This window comes from Lynx rufus, unplaced genomic scaffold, assembly GCF_022079265.1.
Source record: "Lynx rufus isolate CCGP_SWC_20201006 ecotype Redwood Valley unplaced genomic scaffold, mLynRuf1.p SCAF_26, whole genome shotgun sequence".
Classification (NCBI taxonomy): domain Eukaryota; kingdom Metazoa; phylum Chordata; class Mammalia; order Carnivora; family Felidae; genus Lynx; species Lynx rufus.
Window position 1 is genome coordinate 5,696,551 of NW_025814841.1, and position 20,039 is coordinate 5,716,589.

The window sequence follows — 20,039 nt, forward strand, 5'->3', positions numbered from 1 at the left end:
TCAGAGCCTGGAGCCTGCTTCGGATTCTGTGTCTCCCTCTCTCTCTGCCCCTCCCCTGCTCATGCTCTGTCTCTCTCTGTCTCAAAAATAAACATTAAAAAAAAAAAAAAAGCATACATGTGAATGTTCACACCAGCATTACTTACTCATAATAGCCAAAACCAAAAGCAACAAAATATGTCCATTAACTGGTGAACAGATATATCACAAACAAATTGTGATAATATGCTTACCATGGAATACTATTTAGCAAGTAAATAAACGATTAACAAAAGCAACAAAATAGAAGAATCTCAAGTGAAAGAAAAATTGAAATTATAGTGACAGAACGCATGTTAGTGCTTGCCCAGAGCAAGAGAGAGGAGAAGGTTTCAAATACAGAGGCTCAAGAAAACTTTAAGGGTGAGGGAACTTTCTATTGATTCTGATGTTGATTCTGATACAACTACCACAATTTTCAAGATGGTGAATTTAATTAATTTTTTTTTTACATTTATTCAATTTTGAGAGACAAAGAGAGACAGAGTACAAGCAGGGGAGGGGCAGAGAGAGAGGAAGACACATAATCTGAAGCAGGCTCCAGGCTCCAAGCTCAGCACAGAGCCCGACGTGGGGCTCGAACTCACAAACCGCGAGATTGTGACCTGAGATGAAGTTGGACGCTTAACCGACTGAGCCACCCAGGCACCCCTCAAGCTGGTGAATTTAAAACAAATGAGCAAAGAACCTTGTTTCTGTAAGTTCTACAGGCACATGAAAAGAATATATGGTCTCTACTTGTAAAGTATAAAATGTACATGCATATACACACTTGATTGCTGATAATACAAATTCTTTCTTGAGTATTCAATCATACTAGGTCTTGAAGAGTCACACTGTTTCAAAAAATGCACAGGCAACATCTTTAGCTACCTTTTGGAAGGTTACAAACTAGATGAGGTCTAGAAAATTATTAAAATACATGTGTCTGGGTGGCTTAATAGGTTAAACATCTGACTATGGCTCAGTTTGTGATCTCAAAGTTAGTGAGTTCAAGTCCCATGCAAAGCTCTGCTTTGATGGTGCAGAACCTGCTTAGGATTCTCTCTCTGCTCCCCTCTCCCACTTATTCTCTCTCTCTCTCTACCTCTCTCTTTCAAAATGAAAAATCAAATGAAAACTTTAAGAAAAAACTTTTTTGAGAGGAAGAGAGAGCCCACGAGCAGGGGAGGGGCAGAGAGAGGGAGGGAGGAAGGGGGGAGAGGGGGAGAGAGAGAGACAGAGAGAGAGAATGAATCTTAAGCAGAGCCTGTCTCAGGGCATGATCTCACCATGACATCGTGACCTGAACGGAAATCAAGTCAGAGGCTTAACTGACGAAGCCACCCAGGCGCCCCTAAAACCTTGTTATACAGATACAAACACATGTTTTGAAAACTCTGAACTCACAGTTTTAATTACTTGATCCCACTCCAAAAGCAAACAGAAACAAAACTAGCTGGCGGTTCTGTGTTGAGGTTCTGGCTGCTGCGGACACAGCCAGGGACTCACCTCTGCGGTTCCGTCCTTGAAGCTCTCACTGTAAGTGCTGTCGGGGGTGCTGCGCTGGTCATCCTTGAGGTAGGTGCTATGGCTGGCCATGGAGGGCACACCATACTGGGTCTGTTCAAAGATAAGCACACGTTGCTCCTCGCCATCTCCCCGGGGACAGTGCACGGGCGGGGCCATGAACACGGGTGTGAAATCTTCAGCTTTCACCACCGTGATTCCGGACACTGGGATGATGGCCGGGCTCTCGGAGATGTTTGTGCTGTACTGTTCCCGTTTCGAATTCTCCAGGTGGTCTTGATTTAGGGAAAGGTTCACTGGAACAGTCTTTAGGACCTGCACTCGGTTTTCTCCTCCAGTCAGATTACTCTGGGCTTCACTGGTGCCAAGGCAGTTTCTGCATGTTTAAACCCCCCCACCCCCCCCAACATAACAGAATTAGAAAGATCACCACTTTGCGACTCCTAATAAAATAACGGGGGCCAGCAACAACCAGTGGATGTTAATGCCATTAGGGAAAAAGCTGATGGTGAACTTTACAAGGGAATACAGTGGATCTTCGCATGCCTAGAGGTAGGACAGTTGTTCCCGGAACCATGCAAATTACCCCGCCTATAAAGTGTAGTTGGGAAAAGGGGGAAAAAAAAAAAAGTTGACCCTGAATTTTGGCAAGCCTTAGATCTAACTCTGTATTTCTCTCAGGAAATACAGAAGGATGGAAGAAAAACTTAAACAAAATCAAAAGGAAACAATCATACAAACAGAATGTAACACATCTTACTGACCTGGTTTCTTCAATAAGTTAGAGGCATGAAAAAAAGAAAGGAGGGTGGGAAGCTTGTTCTAGAGTAAGAGATTTGAAAGACATAACAATCAAACAGGATGAGTAGATCTTGTTTGGGTCCTGATTTGAAAAACCAAAGAGGCGTTTTGAGACAATGGGATCTTTGAGGCAATTGACTATGGACCTCAAGTGAGGTGATTATTAAGGAAGTATTGTCCATTTAGTTACGATAATGATTGTGAGATTATGTAATAAAACGTCATTTTTATTTAGAGATATAAATGAGAAGTAGCTAGAGATGAAATGACATGATGTCAGGAACTTATTTCAAAGACTACTGCAATAAAAAAAGAGAGAGAGAGAAAGAGAAAAGGTAGACATGAAGCAGGTGTAACCAAAAACTACCACTGCTGAACCTGGAGAATGGGGTGGGTATTTGGGGGTTCATTATACTGTCCTCTTTACTCCTGGATATGTTTGAAAACTTTCAAAAGAAAAAGTTATAAAATAGCTTTTTTTAGGGGCACCTGGGTGGCTCAGTCAGTTGAGCGTCCGTCTGGCTTCAGCTCAGGTCATGATCTCACGGTTTGTAAGTTCAAGCCCCATGTTGGGCTCCGTGCTGACATCTTGGAGCCCGGAGCCTGTTTCGGATTCTGTGTCTCCCTCTCTCTGTGCTCCTCCCCTGCTCATGCTCGCTCGCTCTCTCTCTCTCTCTCTCTCTCTCTCTCAAAACTAAATAAACATTAAAAAAAAAATTTTTTTAAGGCGGGGGCGGGACAATAACTTGAAGGGGGGCAGTGGGAAGAATATATTTCACTGTTCTGTGGGCTAACCTCCTTGCAGGAAAGACAAAAGGCAATGAGAATTTATCATTAAAATATTTTCACTAAATGGAGAAACAACACGAGCTCATTGATACCCTTAGCACTGAATTACTTTTGGAGCTTCAGAGAGTGGCGTCACTGGGCTTATGTAAAACAAACTCTCTCAGATCTCAGACCTCCTGACTGGTACAAAGAGAAAGGAAAGGATTTGGAAAATTAGTTCTCACCAGGCTAGGATAAAATACTTTCCATTTATACTACAGAATTCTGGGAGAGAGCAGAAGCAAAGAGAAATTCGTCAATGGAAGAGTATTGTGGATAGCACAGTGATTTTACTAGCAAAGTCCCTGTGGTCAGTAAAATTTGGGGCACCTCTCATTTATAGATTATTCTGAATGATATGGAGGAAGAAAAATACATATTTTGTATGGAGCCCTATCTCCAATGTCTGTGTTTTGTTTTGTTTTGTTTTGTTTTGTTTTGTTTTTAACTAGTGTGTGTGTGTGTATATGTGTGTGTGTGTGCTTTAAATTAGTTAGCCCACTAGTGTGGGCTAACTGGCATCTCTCATAGAGAGAAAACTATTTGAATAAAATTGCTTCTTCCCAGAATTGACCTCTCCTGGCCCCTCTGAGCTTGCCTAGCTCTCCAGCAGGACTGTGCATTTTTGGCTTTGATTTCTCAGACAAAACCTCAAAGTGAATGAAGCTTGAGGAAAGAATGGCTCCGACATGAATAAAGACACCAGAAAAGTACCTAAACTTTTCTGAGTCTGTCACAAATCTGTAGAAATCATTCCAGAAAGTAATTCTTTAAAGAATAAAATTGCAAGGCTACATTCTGGCTTTGACCTGCTTTCGTGGTCAGAGCAATACAGTGAATCTGCATATAAGACACGGTGAAATTTACAAATTACGTTTAATCTGAGTCCAGTTAGCTAGATGATGCCAAACACAGACCAGCCGTTTATGTCAGCATTTCCTAAAACTGCATTGTTTAGAATATTGCATGGAATGTTAACAGATGGTCCTCAAAGACAGGAGTCTGTGATAAAATCAGTATTCAAAAAAACAAAAAACAAAAACAAAAACTGCCATAACAAACCCAGCCTGGGTGGGTCACAAACATCATGAACACAGAAAAGGCTCCCAGGCGTTCCTTCGCCTGTTTCATTATAACCTGGAATTTCCCAAACTAATTTTACCCCAGACTCTTTTGTGGAGGAGTAACTAGTAATACATGTGGATAACGTCCTGTGAGTTGGATGTACAAGGGCTGGTTGGTCTACACTGATTAGCTACCAAAGCAAGTGTCCAGTTTCTACTCTTCTGGACTTTTATAAGCACACACCAACTGCCTTCGCCAACAGATTCAAAGCTAACCAACTCCTCTGCGCTTAGAGTCCATTTCAAGCTAAATTTGTTAATTCTCTAATCCACGCAAGACACACGAATCCCAAACAAGAGACACAAGTCAAAATATTTGGGGCATTCTTATAAGCCAACACAAGCGAACTATAGAGTCGTATAAACCTATATTGTAAATAAATATAAATAAGCCTATATTATAAACTATAAACCTAGCTGAACCATCGATATTACCACACGATGAGGAAATAATAGACACAGCATCATCCTAGAATGTGTAACTGCCTCTGCAGAACAGCGGTAGTTTTAGAAGCTAGAGAACTTCAGAAAGGCATCCAAAAAATGGCTGATTATAGCAAAGTAAGAATTATCATGAGCTACTGGCTCACCTGCAATAGAATTTAAAGTTGAACCAAATATTGCAATAGGAGGAAAAAAAACGCAAGGCTACGAACGGCACATTAAATATGCTTTTTAAAAAATCTGGGTCATGCCAGACTTTCAGTTATTTTTCCAAGTACCAACTTCTATATACAGACAGTTATAATGACACCATGCAAGCACCTGGCACCTTAATTCCTGAATATGCTGCAGATCAAATGATATCCTTCCAAATTACATTCGACCTGAAGTCTACGAGGTCATAATTAGTCTACACAAGGTAGTTTTGTCTGTACCCCACTGCCAGTTTTTTTGAAGCTGCTCCACCGAAATCACAAAATAACCATGAAAATACGATGTCGTTCTAAAAGATGCTGTAACGACAAATGGTCTCTTCTATTATGATGCAGACGCAGCACATATTTTAGACATGTTTTTCCCTGACCCTTCTATGAATACTGGTATACGATTTAGCAGACTGCACCTGCTTGGCTTAATAAATACCGGCTAACAGGAGGAAAAGTCACAAGATCTGAAGAGTATCAGGCTCCTTCTCCCTGTCATCACTGCTACCAACTAGGGTCCCCAAGACAGCGTGCAGCATCAGAAGATTCCTTTAAAACCACACATCAGATGCAGACAGCCTTAACCTTTGCTAAGGGTGTACTTTGGAGGTGATACACAGCCCAGGGCTGCTGGCTGGTGGGGTGGTTCCTGCTGCCGTTCGTGTCATAAGCAGGTCCCATCAAGGCCAGGTAAGATCTGGATATATGAGCTAGCAGGGGATTTCATTTCTCCTGACTTCATATTTCCATATGAAAGAATCACCAGGAGCGCCTGGGTGGCTCAGTTGGTCGGGCAGTTGACTTTGGCTCAGGTCATGATCTCACTGTTGAGTTTGAGCCCTGCATCAGGCTCTGTGCTGACAGCTCAGAGCCTGGAGCCTGCTTTGGATTCTGTGTGTGTGTGTGTGTGTGTGTGTGTGTGTGTGTGTGCGCGCGCGCGCGCACGCATGCACCCCTCCCCCACTCACTCTGTCTCCCAAAAAGATAAATAAATGTTAAAAAAAAAATTTTTTTTAGGAAGAAACACCAAAGGAAAAGCACTGTGCTTTCTCCCCTATTCCTCTTCAGGAAAGGGATATATCTGATTAATGAGTTTGGGAGAAGTAGCTGAGTAAGGTGGTTCAGTCCCTTCTGGTTCCCTCTTTATGTCTGGCTCATCCCGGCCATACAGAGAGGACTCCAGTCACCCCTGCCATACCACAGTGGCCTGTCCCTTCAGGGAGGCTTGCAGTCCTGCCTGAGACTAGGTGAGTAGACATACCTAAGTCAGGATTGACATGTTACAAGCCGCAGATTCAAAAATGGCATTCTCTGTTGGCTTAATCAGAAAGAAAACTGATTTTTTTTTCCTTTTCAATTTCAATCTGTGTCTTGTGTTTCAATCGGTTCTTAATTCAGGATCGCAGGAAAAGGGGTGTCATATAATGATCTCCTAACATCTGTCCTGCCCCTGCCCCCTCACAGTATGTGCTGCCATGCCTGGTTCTCTGCCAACCGCCTCCTGGAGTGAGAAACAGCCCAGTCTCCTTCCTCTCCCCCTCATCAAAAGCTATCTCCACGGGGCTCACTCCCTCAAGGGCTTGATCATAATTACCCAGCCATGGGATCGATCACAAGAGCTGACCCCAGCAGTACGCTATCTTGCCAGCATTTCACCTCTAACTCAGGATATCCAGGCTTCCAGGAAGGGGGTACATCAAGAACCTGCTGATGACCCTTTGGATGCAATTTGTGGTCCCTACTGAGAGATCCAGTTTTGGTCAAGACTCTTCAAAGACAGAGAGAAGAGGCTAAACTTTTTGTCCCATCTTCCCTTAAGAACAAAAATTATAGCTGAATACTATGGTTTTCAAAAACACCGAAAAAGAGTTATTTGGGGAGCCAGGCATATCCCTTTACATAATACCATACCTTTTATCCGGCTCTTCCTGGCTGTCACTTGCTTTGTTCACAGATAGCAGCCTCTTGTCTCGAGGAACCTAGAAATATCACCAACCATCAGTGAGATTCACATAGATGCAATTGTGACCTATGTGCAGAGCTAGAGACCAGCAGAAGCAAAGAAATGAGGTGGAATGTTCTCCAGGAAGAGGTGGCAAATTTGCTACAGGCAGGTGATGGTTAAAGGCGAGTAGCCCAAGTGGCAATGACAACGCATCAGACACACAGGGGTGATGATAAACAGAAGGCCATTATGATCATGATTCTGCTACGCACTGCTGACAGGGGCAATTCTGCCTGGACCCGACCACCGCCCAAGCCTGCCCCACCTTGGAAGTGAATGAGGGGAAAGGAACACCATGTGTGGACGGGGAATCTGGACGCTGAAGCAGACAGAAATCATCATGCGTTAACAAGTATCCTGTTGAACAACAGGGGCTGACCCGCCACTCTGATGAGGGACTTTGGGTGCTGACACGGAGGACAGCAAACCAGACGTGGGGCTACACTATCTAGTGGGAGAGCAGCATCTAATATACCTGGGCCAGCCTTTAACCACCATCCCCATAGAGTTTGTAGCTTTGCTTCCAAACTCTTCTTCTAATGCACTTTTAGTGTTGTCTTTGCAACCACAATGCCAGCACATTACCTGAAAGGTTATTGAAAAGTACTACTAGAGAAAAGAAACTCCTGCCGGCTGCATTTCTGACCACCATCCAATCACCCTACTGCAGCACGGGTCATTCACATATCTCTGCCATAGTTTCCAAACACATGAATAGTGGGTTTAGATTTGGTGGGTTGGTTGGATGAATGTTTTGTTTGTTTATATATTTTGTTTTGTTTTGTTTTGCTACATCTCCACATCTTCGTGCTAGCCAAACACCTTTGCACTCAAATGCAGCCCTCACTATTTTGACATAAAAGAGCTTTTATGAGAAGCATCCCTCTTCTGGATTCTTCTAGAAATTCTTACAGTTTCCACTCACCTGGATACGTACGCAAGCCAGTCAGATGGATGAAGGAGACAGCATAGCAAGGTGGCTACCAGTCAAGACACAGACCTGTGTCTGGGTTCGAATCTCGGCTCTATCAGTAACTAAGCTCTGCCTCACTTTCCCCATCGGTAAACCACGCTCAATGGCAGTACTATAACTCAGAGCGTTTTTCAGGAAAATTACATGAGTTAATTTTTTTCAAAGTACTTGGAGTATCTAATATTTTATAATATTTGTTAAATAAAAATAAGCCAATTTTAAGTCTTCTGTTCACGTGCCAGTGTCGAGGGTCTACAGTATACATTGTAGATAGAAATGAGGTGAATGAGGGGCAACTGGGTGGCTCAGCTGGTCAAGCGTCCAACTTCGGCTTAGGTCATGATCTCGTGGTTGGTAAGTTAGAGCCCTGCATAGGGCTGTCTGCTATCAGCACAGAGCCTGCTTCCAATCCTCTGTCCCCTTCTTTTTCTGCCCTCCCCCCGTTCGTTCACACTCTTTCAAAAATAAATAAATATTAAAAAAAAAAAAGAAGGAATGAGGTGAATGAAACATAGCTCCTATTATCAACTGAGGATGACAGATAACATAAAAACATAAACGTTCAAGCAACATTATTCACAATAGCCAAAAGCTAGAAACAACCCAAATGTCCATCTACAGATGAATGAATAAACAAAATGTGGTATATACATAAAATGGATTATTATTCAGCCTTAAAAAGAAAGGAAATTCTGAGACATGCTCTAATATGAGTCTTGAAGACATTTATGCTAAATCCCATGTGACTCAAATCCACCCACTTTCCTCTGGACGCTTGCCTCCTGGTTCAGCCTCCAACATCTCTTCCCTAGGCTGCTGCATCAGCCTGCCAAATGGTCTCTCTTCTCCATCACTCAGTCCCAGCAAATCCATTCTGGATCCATTAAGAAGATCCAGACTGGCCTTTAAAATGCAAGTCTAGGGGCGCCTGGGTGGCTCAGTCGGTTGAGTGTCTGGCTCTTGATTTCGGCTCAGGTCATGATCTCACAGGTTCATGAGTCCGAGCCCTGCATCAGGCTCTGCGCTGAGGGTGTGGAGCCGGCTTGGGATTCTCTCTCTCTCCCTCTCTCTCTCTCTTTGTCAAAATGAATAAATAAACTTTAAAAAAAAATGCAAGTCTAATCCCACTATATTCTTACTTAAAATTCTCTAATGCTTCCAATTACTCTTGAGAACATGGCTGCAAAAAACATTCCACCTCAGTTTTGGGTGGCCCCATCACTGCCATGTATATAGTCACACTGTATCTCAAACATGCAATGCTCCTTCTTTCAGCAGAGCCATCAAAGTCCTCTCTGCCTTTGGATACCCATTCTACCTCCATATTTATCATCATTGTTGGATGGTCACAGCTGGTGAAAATTTGTTGGATGGATGGATGGATGGATGGACGGAGGGATGGACGGACAGATGGATATGCAGATGGACGGATGGATAAATAGATGGCTATATAAATGGACAAACAAGCCAGTCAACAGACTGGTTTCCAGCACTCTACAGTCAACAGAACAGTTAGGAACCAACTAGCCAAAGAAGCTATTTTCATAGAGCTGGAATCAGATAAATATGAACCACCAGCTCCTTCAGGGGAGAATGAAGATAAAGTGAGTCAAACCACTTTTAAAATTAACTAAGTAATGGAATCTGGTATGTTTTTCTGTCATGCCTGAAATTTATCAAAAGTTCACACTTGACTTTGGAGCTTCTATTGATAAGTAGCTTGAACTGGATATAAAACTAGGCTAATATTTGAGCCCCTAAATTTTGAGAATTCTAGCAATTTGGTTATTTTTTTTTTTAATGTTTATTTATTTTTGAGAGAGAGAGTGTGTGAGCAGGCGAGGGGCAGAGAGAGGGAGACAGAATCTGAAACAGACTCCAGGCTCTGAGCTGTCAGCACAGAGCCCAATGTGGGGCTTAAACCCACAAACCGTGAGATCATGACCTGAGCTGAATCCAGATGCTTAACCGACTGAGCCATTCAGGTGCCCTGCAATTTGGTTATTTTTAATAAAGCCCATCTAATAAGCTTTGAATGGATTTTTAAAAATTTGAACCCATGTTTAAATGGGGTTCAAAAAAAGGCAATTTCTGGGGCACCTAGTTGGCTCAGTCAGTTACACATCTGACTTCTGCTCAGGTCATTATCTTATGGTTCATGAGTTCAAGCCCCACAGCAGGCTCTGCACTGACAGCTCAGAGCCTGAAGCCTGCTTTGGATCAGTGTCTCCCTCTCTCTCTGCCTCTCCCCTGCTTGCACTCTGTCTCTCTCTCTCTCTCTCAAAAATAAAATTAACATTTAAAAAAAAAAAGGCAATTTCTAGTGGTGGACAGTGTTATGAACTGAATGAATGGTTTCCCCTCAAAGTTTATGTGTTGAAGCCCTAACTCTCAACGTGACTGTATTTGGAGACAGGCTTTGCAGGAGGTAATTAAGGTTAAATGAGGCCATAACAGCAGGGCCCTAGACCAATAAGACTGATGTCCTTATAAGAAAAAGAAGAGACCACAAAGAAATACACACACACAGAGAAAAGGCCATATGAGGACACAGCCAGAAGGCAGCCATCTGCAAGTCAGGAAGGAAGAGAGGCCTCACCGGAAATCAAGCCTGCCAGCCCCTTGATCTTGGACTTCCAGCCCCCGGAACTGAGAAAATAAGTTTCTGCTGTTTAAGCTACACAGTCTGTGGAATTCTGTTATGGCAGCCCCTCAGACTAATACAGACAGTGTAACAGAATGGATATTAGGAAATTTACAGGATTGTCTTTTGACCTTGAATAAATCCCACTTAGTTGCTTGAAGTATAAAATATAAAACCTGATGGGCTTCACTGCAGTGATCCTATGGTGACAGTTCAAAAATGTACAGGAAAAGACTTTGAAATGTGTGAACTATTATACCAAGATATGCCTTTGCAGTTTCCAAGGACAGGGATCACCATTTCTTGAGTGCCTGCTGGGTATCACACACTCCTCTCTGTGACAAAGCCCACTACCGTCCCCTGAGGGGTGATGCGGTCCAACCTTAGCAATGAGGAAAAATGGTGTATTTTACAAAAAGAATCTATTAGCACTTCCAAAGCAGTATAAAAAAATCTATCAAATTTAAGTTGATAAAACGGCAGCAATTGTAACAATAATTTAACTTCCCACAGCTTACAACTCAAAAAATAGAATCTCTTTTTTTTCATTAATATTTTACTTTATACAGAAAGAAGGTGTATCCTCAAAGTAGATTTAACTCTGTTGTAACTTTAATACCAGCATATATAAGTTGTGAATGTCAGAGATCTCAGGCCTGAAAATGACCACTTGGGCACAGTTTTGGGAAACAAGACTAATTCTTCAACGTTTAAAATGTTTCAAGCAAAAACATAATCAAGCTTGTGTGACATAAAGGGAGCCATGTAACTCTACTTGTCCACACAGTCTCAGAAACCATTTTATTTCAAAGTTTTATATCCTAGGGGCGCCTGGGTCGCTGAGTCGGTTGAGCGTCCGACTTCAGCTCAGGTCATGATCTCGTGGTTCGTGAGTTCGAGTCCCGCACCAGGCTCTGTGCTGACAGCTCAGAGTCTGGAACCTGCTTCGGCTTCTGTGTCTTCTCTCTCTCTACCCCTCCCCTGCTTGCACATGCACTCTCTCTCTCTCTCAAAAATAAATAAAAACATTTAAAAAATGTTTATAACCTAAATTAATAAATTAATCAGGAAAAATGTTAATTCAGTAGAGTTATAGACTTGACAACAAATTGAGTTTTATGTAAACTCCTTACTCTGCATCTCAACATATTTACAGACAGCAATGTTTCAACTTTCCTTTAAATATTAAGAATATGCAAGAGGAGAGGTAACTAGGTACCACATTGACTAATAATTATCCTCTGAACCTATGGGAAATAAAATACATTGCTTTTATAAATTACTAATTATTTGGTTTTGAGGTATATTTCTCTTTTCATTAATACAAAGGAATTGCCATCTAATACAGCTATCTGAAATGACGTCCACCACAAAGGGATGGAATAAAATCTATTTGTAAAAAATTAGAACAATATATTAATTCAAGACATTTCTTAAAATAGTTCTTCAATGTCTTACCAAACTATCAACATATTAACTTAATATAGTTATAAAAGGAAGCTGTAATGACCCAAGTGATTACGTCAGGGTCACTCTTCATGGTGGGAGATCTTTGGAGAGTGTGAGAACTCTGGTTTAGGACAGAGAAAGGAAACAACACAATGTGCAAAAGTGGAGAGCTGGAAGGCCACAGAGAGCAAGAAACAGGGAGGAAAAGAGGAAGAGATTAAAGCTAACTAAAAGGAAAATTGTTCCTCTTGGGTGATGTCATGATGGGAGGGGGCAGGGGCGGGGATTCAGTTCTTGTTCAAAAATAAAGCGTTCACTGTGCCCGACTACCAACATAAACACAGCCATTGTCACCTTTGTGCCAATTCCCAGCCTAAACAGGAACGGTGTTTACAATCAAAGCTGGCAGTAAATCTTCTCATTCAGTAAATACTTGTTGATTTTTTACACTTCACCAGAGCTAAGGGAACTGGTCATCCATTCGTAAGAAACAGACCACTGTTTCCTGTTTCGTTTCCTGAAATAGTCCTATTTTGAAGGTATTACACGGCAGGTATTTTTGTAAGGTAAGTGAATTACATTCATTTTGTTTCAAGGATTTTTCTAAATAAATATTTAGTGCTCATCAAAACACATGGAAACAAGGGTTATAACAAAAGTGGGTTTTGGAATTGCTGGAAAAGCACTCATTGGAATATTCCTTTCAAAAAACTAAAATTACCAATAAATCTAGAAACTCCAAATGGGCATTAAGGAGGGCACTTTCTGGGATGAGCACTGGGGGTCATATGTAAGAGATGAATCACTGAAGCAAAGACCACACTGTATGTTAACTTGAACTTAAATTAAAAAGAAAATGTTTCTATTATTTTTAAAAAATGAGAAATCTAAAAGCAACCTAAAGGCCCAAAAACGGAGTGATGACTAAATTACAGTATAGCACTCAATGCAATTTTTTTCAAGTAATCTCTATGCCCAGCATGGGGCTTGAACTAACAACCCTGAGATCGAGTCACTTGCTCTACAGACTGAGCCAGCCAGGGGCCCCCTGTCATCTTTTTATTGACCAAAAATCATAAAGTGAAAATGGCAGCAAGGAAGTATTTGCAATATGGTATGAAGTAGGAGTTACATGCATGTGAACAGAGGACACAGAAGTAATTATCCCCAACTGAAAACTTCCTGTGGGTGGGTGGTGAAGTTCTGCTCCAGCGATGGGAAAGCAGGGACGCAAGGAGAACAGAACAGGCTGAGTTCCAATGTGACCTCGGAACTAGTAAGTCCTCTCCACTCCTCCCACCAACCAGGGCGGGGGGAGGGGCGGTGGGGAAGGGGCGGGCGGTTCTCTGGGGACCTGAAGAGGAGCAGGCGGGGCTGCGGGGTCTACCTTGTAGTAGTCATACAGCAGACCCAGGGCAGCAGCACTGTCCTCGTCACCATTAATGCTCATCATCGCCTTGGTGGCTGCCGTCAGGGGATTCTCCAAATACGACTTCCAGGCTTCATCTTCACTGGTGTAGGCTCTTCGGGTATTGAACGGAGGGTCGCTGGGCATGGGCACTAAGGCCACCAGTCGTTTCGTACTTGAAAGCAAGAGAAATGTGAGGTTCATTATCAGAGAAATGATCCCTTTTCCACCAAATTTACATACATTACATGGTTAATTTGCACTCCCCCAGAGTGGAGAAGGGCAGGTTGACACTAAAGCGGCTGCCACATTGCATTTATAAAGCCCCTAGGCCCCTGAGAAGTAATAATGGTCTTTACAAGGTTGTATGAGGATTGTTAAGTTGAGCCTCTTCGCACTTGGACTTTTCATCTTCTGGCATTCTAGGAGCCAAATCATTTTTATTTGATTGCTCTTTATTAAGGAATATTAGAATGCATGTGACTCTGAGAGGAAGCAGGTTTCATTTAAATCTCTGAGTTCTAATTATAAATAGATATGTGCAATGCATTAAATGGAATCAATACATTAACGATTACTAAAAACTTTCATCTAGTTGAATCTACGTTTGAAATGGTTTGCACCAATTTGACAATAAATTTCATATTAAAAAAAGTTTTTTTTAAACATTAAAAAAAATGAAATGGTTTGCAAATTATACACCAGTCCACATCTCTTCATTGAAATGGCAGTATAAGCTACTTTGTAAATAAGACATATTGTAGACATGCTGCGTAATAACCATACGAAGCAACAGTAATGACACAGATTCTATGTGAACCCTGGGTGGCCACAGGATCCTACTATATTTCGATGACATAGAAGTTCCAGGTTATAAAATCCTCATGGAAAGTGAATAGAGTATGTGGAGAATTAAAAAAAAAATTTTTTTTTTACGTTTATTTTTGAGAGCGAGAGAGACAGAGTGCAAGTGAGGTAGGGGCAGAGAGAGAGGGCGACACAGAAGTCAAAGCAGGCTCCAGGCTCTAAGCTGTAAGCACAGAGCGTGATGTGGGGCTCAAATCCACAAACCGTGAGATCATGACCTGAGCCGAAATCGGACACTTAACCGACTGAGCCACCTCGGTGCCCCTGGAGAATTTTCAACAGAGACAGAAAGGGATTGGAGTCATTTATCAACCCTAACCAAGCCAAACTTGGTAATTGACAAGGTAATTTCTTACAGAGGATGTGACAGTGACTCAAAAACCCAAATACCATGACAGTCCTCCGCAGCTCCCTGGGCCAGGACCCCAGTTGTCAAGCTACAGGAGCCCAGAAAGGCTTTGGCACTTGTCTTCTGGCCCTCTGTCGTTTGCTCATTGAAACAGAACCAAAATGTAAGGATGACCTATTGTATTTCAATAACAGCTGTAACACATAATAACATAACATGGACAAGCAACAAGACTGGTGAGGGCAACACCTGGATTAATAGATGGAAATTTAGCCACCGTGGGTCCTCTATGGTCGCTCAATTCAAAAAGAGGGTGTACCTTTTGGCTGACACTCCTACAGGACCTTCCAATGGTAGATGGTCTTTCAGCTCACTTGGTGAGAGAGAAACGTTGCCCACTCTCGACAAAGACTGTGCTGAGGGTGTTGACGTGGTGCCACACACTGGTGTAAGATCAGAAAATGACACTGTCATTGGTAAGATCTATCGGGGATTAAGGGTGGGAAATCCACATTTAGCAGAGTGGAATTCTAGGCTAGATAGTCTCCAGGACCCTGATTTCAACTCTACGTCGGTGGTTTGTCAAAACAACTGGTTGGGAAGAAAGAAGGGATACTGACCCAACTGCAAATGAAGTGGATTAAAATGGTAAAATGATGTATCTGGAAGTAAAGGAGAAAAACCCTGGTGGAAGGGTTTACTAACCGTTAGGCAGTGTGGTGGCGTGGACTGGCATGGGTGCTGGAAGGGAGTCCTTGCCCACCATTTACAGAGGTAGAAAACTGTCTGGAGTTTCAGCTTTCCATGCCTTAAATAAAGACAGCAATGCCTACCCTACTTACTGCACAATGTGACTGTGAGAAGCAGATAAAAAATGGATAAAATAGAGCTTTGTAAACAGCACACTGCTATACAAATAACAGGTACTACAATCAGTGCACCGTTCATTGTTCCTGTAAAGTTTCTAGGTGCACCAATTTTTGGTAAAGTCAATTATAATTTAAAAGTGTTAAAGATAGGGGCACCTGGGACGCTTGGTCTGTTAAGCGCCTGACTCTTGATTTTGGCTCATGTCATGATCTCAGGGTCGTGGGATCGAGCTGCGCTGTCACAGGGATTCTCTCTCTCCCCCTCCCTCCCTCTCTGTCCTTCACCCACTCGCACGCTCTTTCTCTCGCAAAATAAGTAAATGAACTTTTTTTAAAAAAAAGCGTTAAAGATAATCATTAATTAGAGGGAAGTGTTTATTGAGAACTTAGTGGATGCCAGGCCTCACGCCAGTCGTTGAGGATGCAGTGACAAACAAAACAGACCCCATCCCGCTGCCCACACAGCTTGCAGTCCAGTGGAGGAGAGAAAATACCAGCATTAAAAGAGTGATGAGCCCGAGAAAGGGTGCATGACAGAGGAGACCAACCTATTCAGAGGATCAAGGAGGAACTAAAGTGTCTACAAAGACCTGAAGGGAGGGAATGTGTCGGTCAATGTTGAAATGGGCAGATATGGGAAATATTTTTTAAAGTGAAGAATATTTTGGTAATTCAGAATAATGGAATTTTCTGACAAAAGGAGCTCACTTGTATTCATTTTGGAGTCCGCTAGAAAAATTTATACTTTCGAATCTAATACTAAAATAGCATTTTCGTGTTGCAAACATTACTAACTTACATAGGATATGGTTGGATTTGGGGACAGAAATGTTGGTGACAACTTAAGGGTCTGTCACTACAGGAAATGAGGTCTCTGGGGAGAATCAAGAGCGCGGAGGTGATGAGCCCAGATGTGGCAATGCCACCATCACCTCTTCCACGGTTGTTCAGCTGGGGCCACCCTGGCTGATTCCACTACTTAGAGGACGAAGCAGCAAATTCTGAAACCTAATCTGTGTCCAGCAGGGTCCAGCCATCACACTCACTTAAATGCTTAAACACCTAAAATGCTCAGTCCTACAGGAATGAATGAAGAGCTTCATGTTATTTGCAGTGACCTCATCGTTGAAAAAGATTTGGATCTTATTCTCTTTGATGACTGAGAGAAGCATACATTGCTGGGAGGAGAAACGTGTTAATTACAACACTGGCTAATTTCCAAAACTTTAACAGGAAGTGCCAGGCTGAAGGGTAAGAGCCAACTCTTAGTTTACACTAAGTGGTGTCCTGATTCACTGGAGAGATTTTTCTTCCAGTCTTCCTTCTTAATGTCCCTCCTCCCTCCTTCCTCCTCCCTCCTCCCAGGTCTTCTGGATTGCCGATTTCATTGGTTCCTAGCACAAATTTTCACTCATAAATTTAGACTCATCAGCCTTTCCCCTATGATGAAATGGTTGATGAATCCTTACATGATTCGTGGAAAGAAATATCCTGGGAAAGCACTTTACTAGCTGGCTCTTTTCACATTTTGATGGCCAAAGGAGCCTTTTTATGTTCTTTCCTATAACTGAGGAATGACTTTGTTTTTTGGTTTCATAGATTATAATCTCTCTGGTACAGAACATTGTTGAATAAAGCCTGGTTTAATAAAAACAGCATAATCACTGGTACACTGAGCAAAGATGCAGACTTGTAAAGAAAGGAAAAGTTTCACAGAGCAGATTTTACCAAAGTTTGGTAACTCTGAACCTGACTTTCCTCATTGTTCTTTTGGAAGGGCAGTTCTCCTGCAGCTCTGGTCAACTTTTTAAAATAGTCTCTTTGTAGCTGTTGGTATGGCATGTTCTGGGTAGCCTCAAACACAGAACTGTAAACAGCAACTATAAACTTGATCCCTGGGCCTTCTTTGGAGAAAAGTTTAGTTTAATACCTGACAGCATTCACAGCCAGGCTAAAGGCAGTGTTAGATCGTACATATATCTGTTCTCATTTTTTTCTTCAACCCACTACTTTACTTTGTGGATGTTGGGAGAACAGTTAAAATGAGTCATCAGCGGAAGCAGGGAAAGAGGTGGGGCAGTCATGCGACGGAGACTGAGATCACAAGGAGGAGTCGGGAAAAGCTCCAGATCACATTCTGCCAGAGGCAATCTACCAACCCCCACAAGCATTACCAAGAGTCTAATGCAGGAATCCTGTGCTACGGAGAAGCACACGGAACAGCGAATATCTTTACCCTCTAAAAATATGTGTAGTGATGGCCAATAAATCCAGACACAAACCCATGTCACTTCAGACCCCAAACAAAAATGAGGACGTGACATAGTCACACAAATTATCACTTTTGATCCATTTCTCACCCTCCATTTCTTTCATAACTCTTGGAGAACACTGATTTTTGTCTTTTTTGTTTTGGTTTACTTTGTTGTAGGAGGGGTTCTCAATCCAGATAGAGGATGGTTTTGGATAAATCTCAGATTTGAATAAATCTCAGTTTTTTGTGTTTTTTTAATGTTTATTTATCTTTGAGAGAAAGAGAGTGAGTGGGGGAGGGGGAGGGAGAGGGAGAGGAGGACAGGGGATCCGAAGCGGGCTCTGCACTGAGAGCAGCGAGCCCATAGTGGGGCTTGAGCTCACAAACCATGGGATCCATGATCTAAGCCGAAGTTCAACGCTCAACACTCAATTGCCTGAGTCACCCAGGAGTCCCTAAATCTCAGTTTTCATTTCAGTTTTGTCAATTATTGAATTTAGATGAGTTAGTTTCCTTCTTTGAGCTTCCATTTTTTTCGTCTGGAACATGATATCCATCTTTTAAAGCTGTTCTAAAGGAATAACCCAGATATTTATAAATGAAGTGCCTGGCACATTACAGATAAATAGTTCAAGAAATAATAGTTTATGAACAGTAATATGATAATATATAATAATATTAGTAGTAGTACTTCTCTTTAGAACTGATTCTATCAGTGTTTTCAGTTTTTAATCTCCTTGAATTTTCTCAGCCATTTCTTACATCTGTAGAATCTTGCCTTGCCTGGTTTCCAAGACAGTGGGAGAGTGGTTCTCCTCTGCGGCCATTCTTTCCCAGTTTGTATTCCACCTCAATTCTCCTTTTATATGATCCTGAAGGCTTTTCTCTTTTTATCTCCATTGTTGATTCTAGTGACTTTCACTGATCTTCTACCTCAATGACAAACACATGTGTACTGCCAGAGACCCAGTTCTGCACTTTCTGCTCGGATGCTCTGTTGTCAACTTAAACTCAACAGGTCCAAAACTAAGCTAATCATCACTTCTCAGCCGGGCACTCCTTCCTCGCCATCGTCTGTCCCTGGTCGTCTAGAACCAAGTCTTGTGTACTGGTTGAAAAGATACACTCAGTACCATATTGCCTGGGTACGAATCCTGGCTGCACTACTTACTAGCTGTATAACCCTGGACAAGTTCATCCTCACCTGTAAAACTGAGACATACTTCAAATGAAGTAAAATAATTCCCTAGTATTTCTGTCAGAATTAAGTACAGACGCAGTGTAAAAGCTATGTACATGCTGGCTTTTGTTAGTTCTCTTTGTCCCTTATACAGAGTCAGTTACCATATCCATCATCCCAGCTTTAAGTCCTATCTCTTCACACCTCGACAAGTTTCCCCTCTTCAATCTGTATTGCAACCCCACGGAATCATCTTCCTGGAACATTTCCGTATATATAAGTTGTAGTTTCAAGTACTATAAAGGGAATGGGGGAAGGACAGGAGCTAGATTTTTCATGTTTTCATAAAATCAATGTATAGCACATTTGTAAAGTTGATTGTGAGCTATAAAGTGCTACACAAGGGGGGCCTGGGTGGCTCAGTTGGTTGGGTGTCCAACTTCGGCTGAGGTCATGATCTCACGGTTTGTGGGTTCGAGACCCGCGTCAGGCTCTATGCTGACAGCTCAGAGCCTGGAGCCTGTTTAAGATTCTGTGTCTCCCTCTCTCTCTGCCCTTCCCCCATTCACGTTCTCTCTCTCTCTCTCTCTCTCTCTCTCTCTCAAAAATAAATAAACATTAAAAAAAAAGTGCTACACAAATGTTAGTTGCCTTAATTGTAAATTTAATTTTTTTTAATGTTTATTCATTTTTGAGAGACAGACAGAGCATGAGCAAGGGAGGGAGAGGGAGAGAAGGAGACACAGAATCTGAAGCAGGCCCAGGCTCCGGGCTGTCAGCACGGAGCCTGACACGCCCCCGCCGTGCCCCCCGCCCCCCCAACTCACCAACCATAGTATCATGACCTGAGCTGTAAAGCCGGCTGCTCAGTGGACTGAGCCACCCGGGCACCCTGCCTTAATTGTAAATCTAATTTAACTATTGATCATATCTAAACTATCTTTCTCTCACCTCCTAATTCTCACCTTCAAATTAAACAAATTGAGGATTCATTCTTCTATTCTCCTTAAATGTGAGCTACATCACTAGGAAACCAAGCAGATTTACATGGAGACCTGAGGCAAAACAAGAGGAAGAATAAAACCCAATCAGC

At 42.2% G+C, this 20,039-nt stretch overlaps 1 protein-coding gene across 1 annotated transcript in view; it reads right to left on the reverse strand.

Moving 5' to 3' along the window:
* The window catches only part of GRHL2 (grainyhead like transcription factor 2), a 118,442-nt gene extending 104,847 nt beyond the window's left edge, over positions 1-13,595 (reverse strand). Inside the window, exons 1-3 of the mRNA XM_047088957.1 lie at positions 13,407-13,595; positions 6,860-6,927; positions 1,531-1,924 (exon numbers count right to left, since the gene is read on the reverse strand). Coding sequence (XP_046944913.1) covers positions 1,531-1,924; positions 6,860-6,927; positions 13,407-13,574 — 630 coding nt within the window. The 5' untranslated portion in view covers positions 13,575-13,595. The remainder of the gene's footprint in view (positions 1-1,530; positions 1,925-6,859; positions 6,928-13,406) is intronic.
* Positions 13,596-20,039: the final 6,444 nt, after the last annotated feature.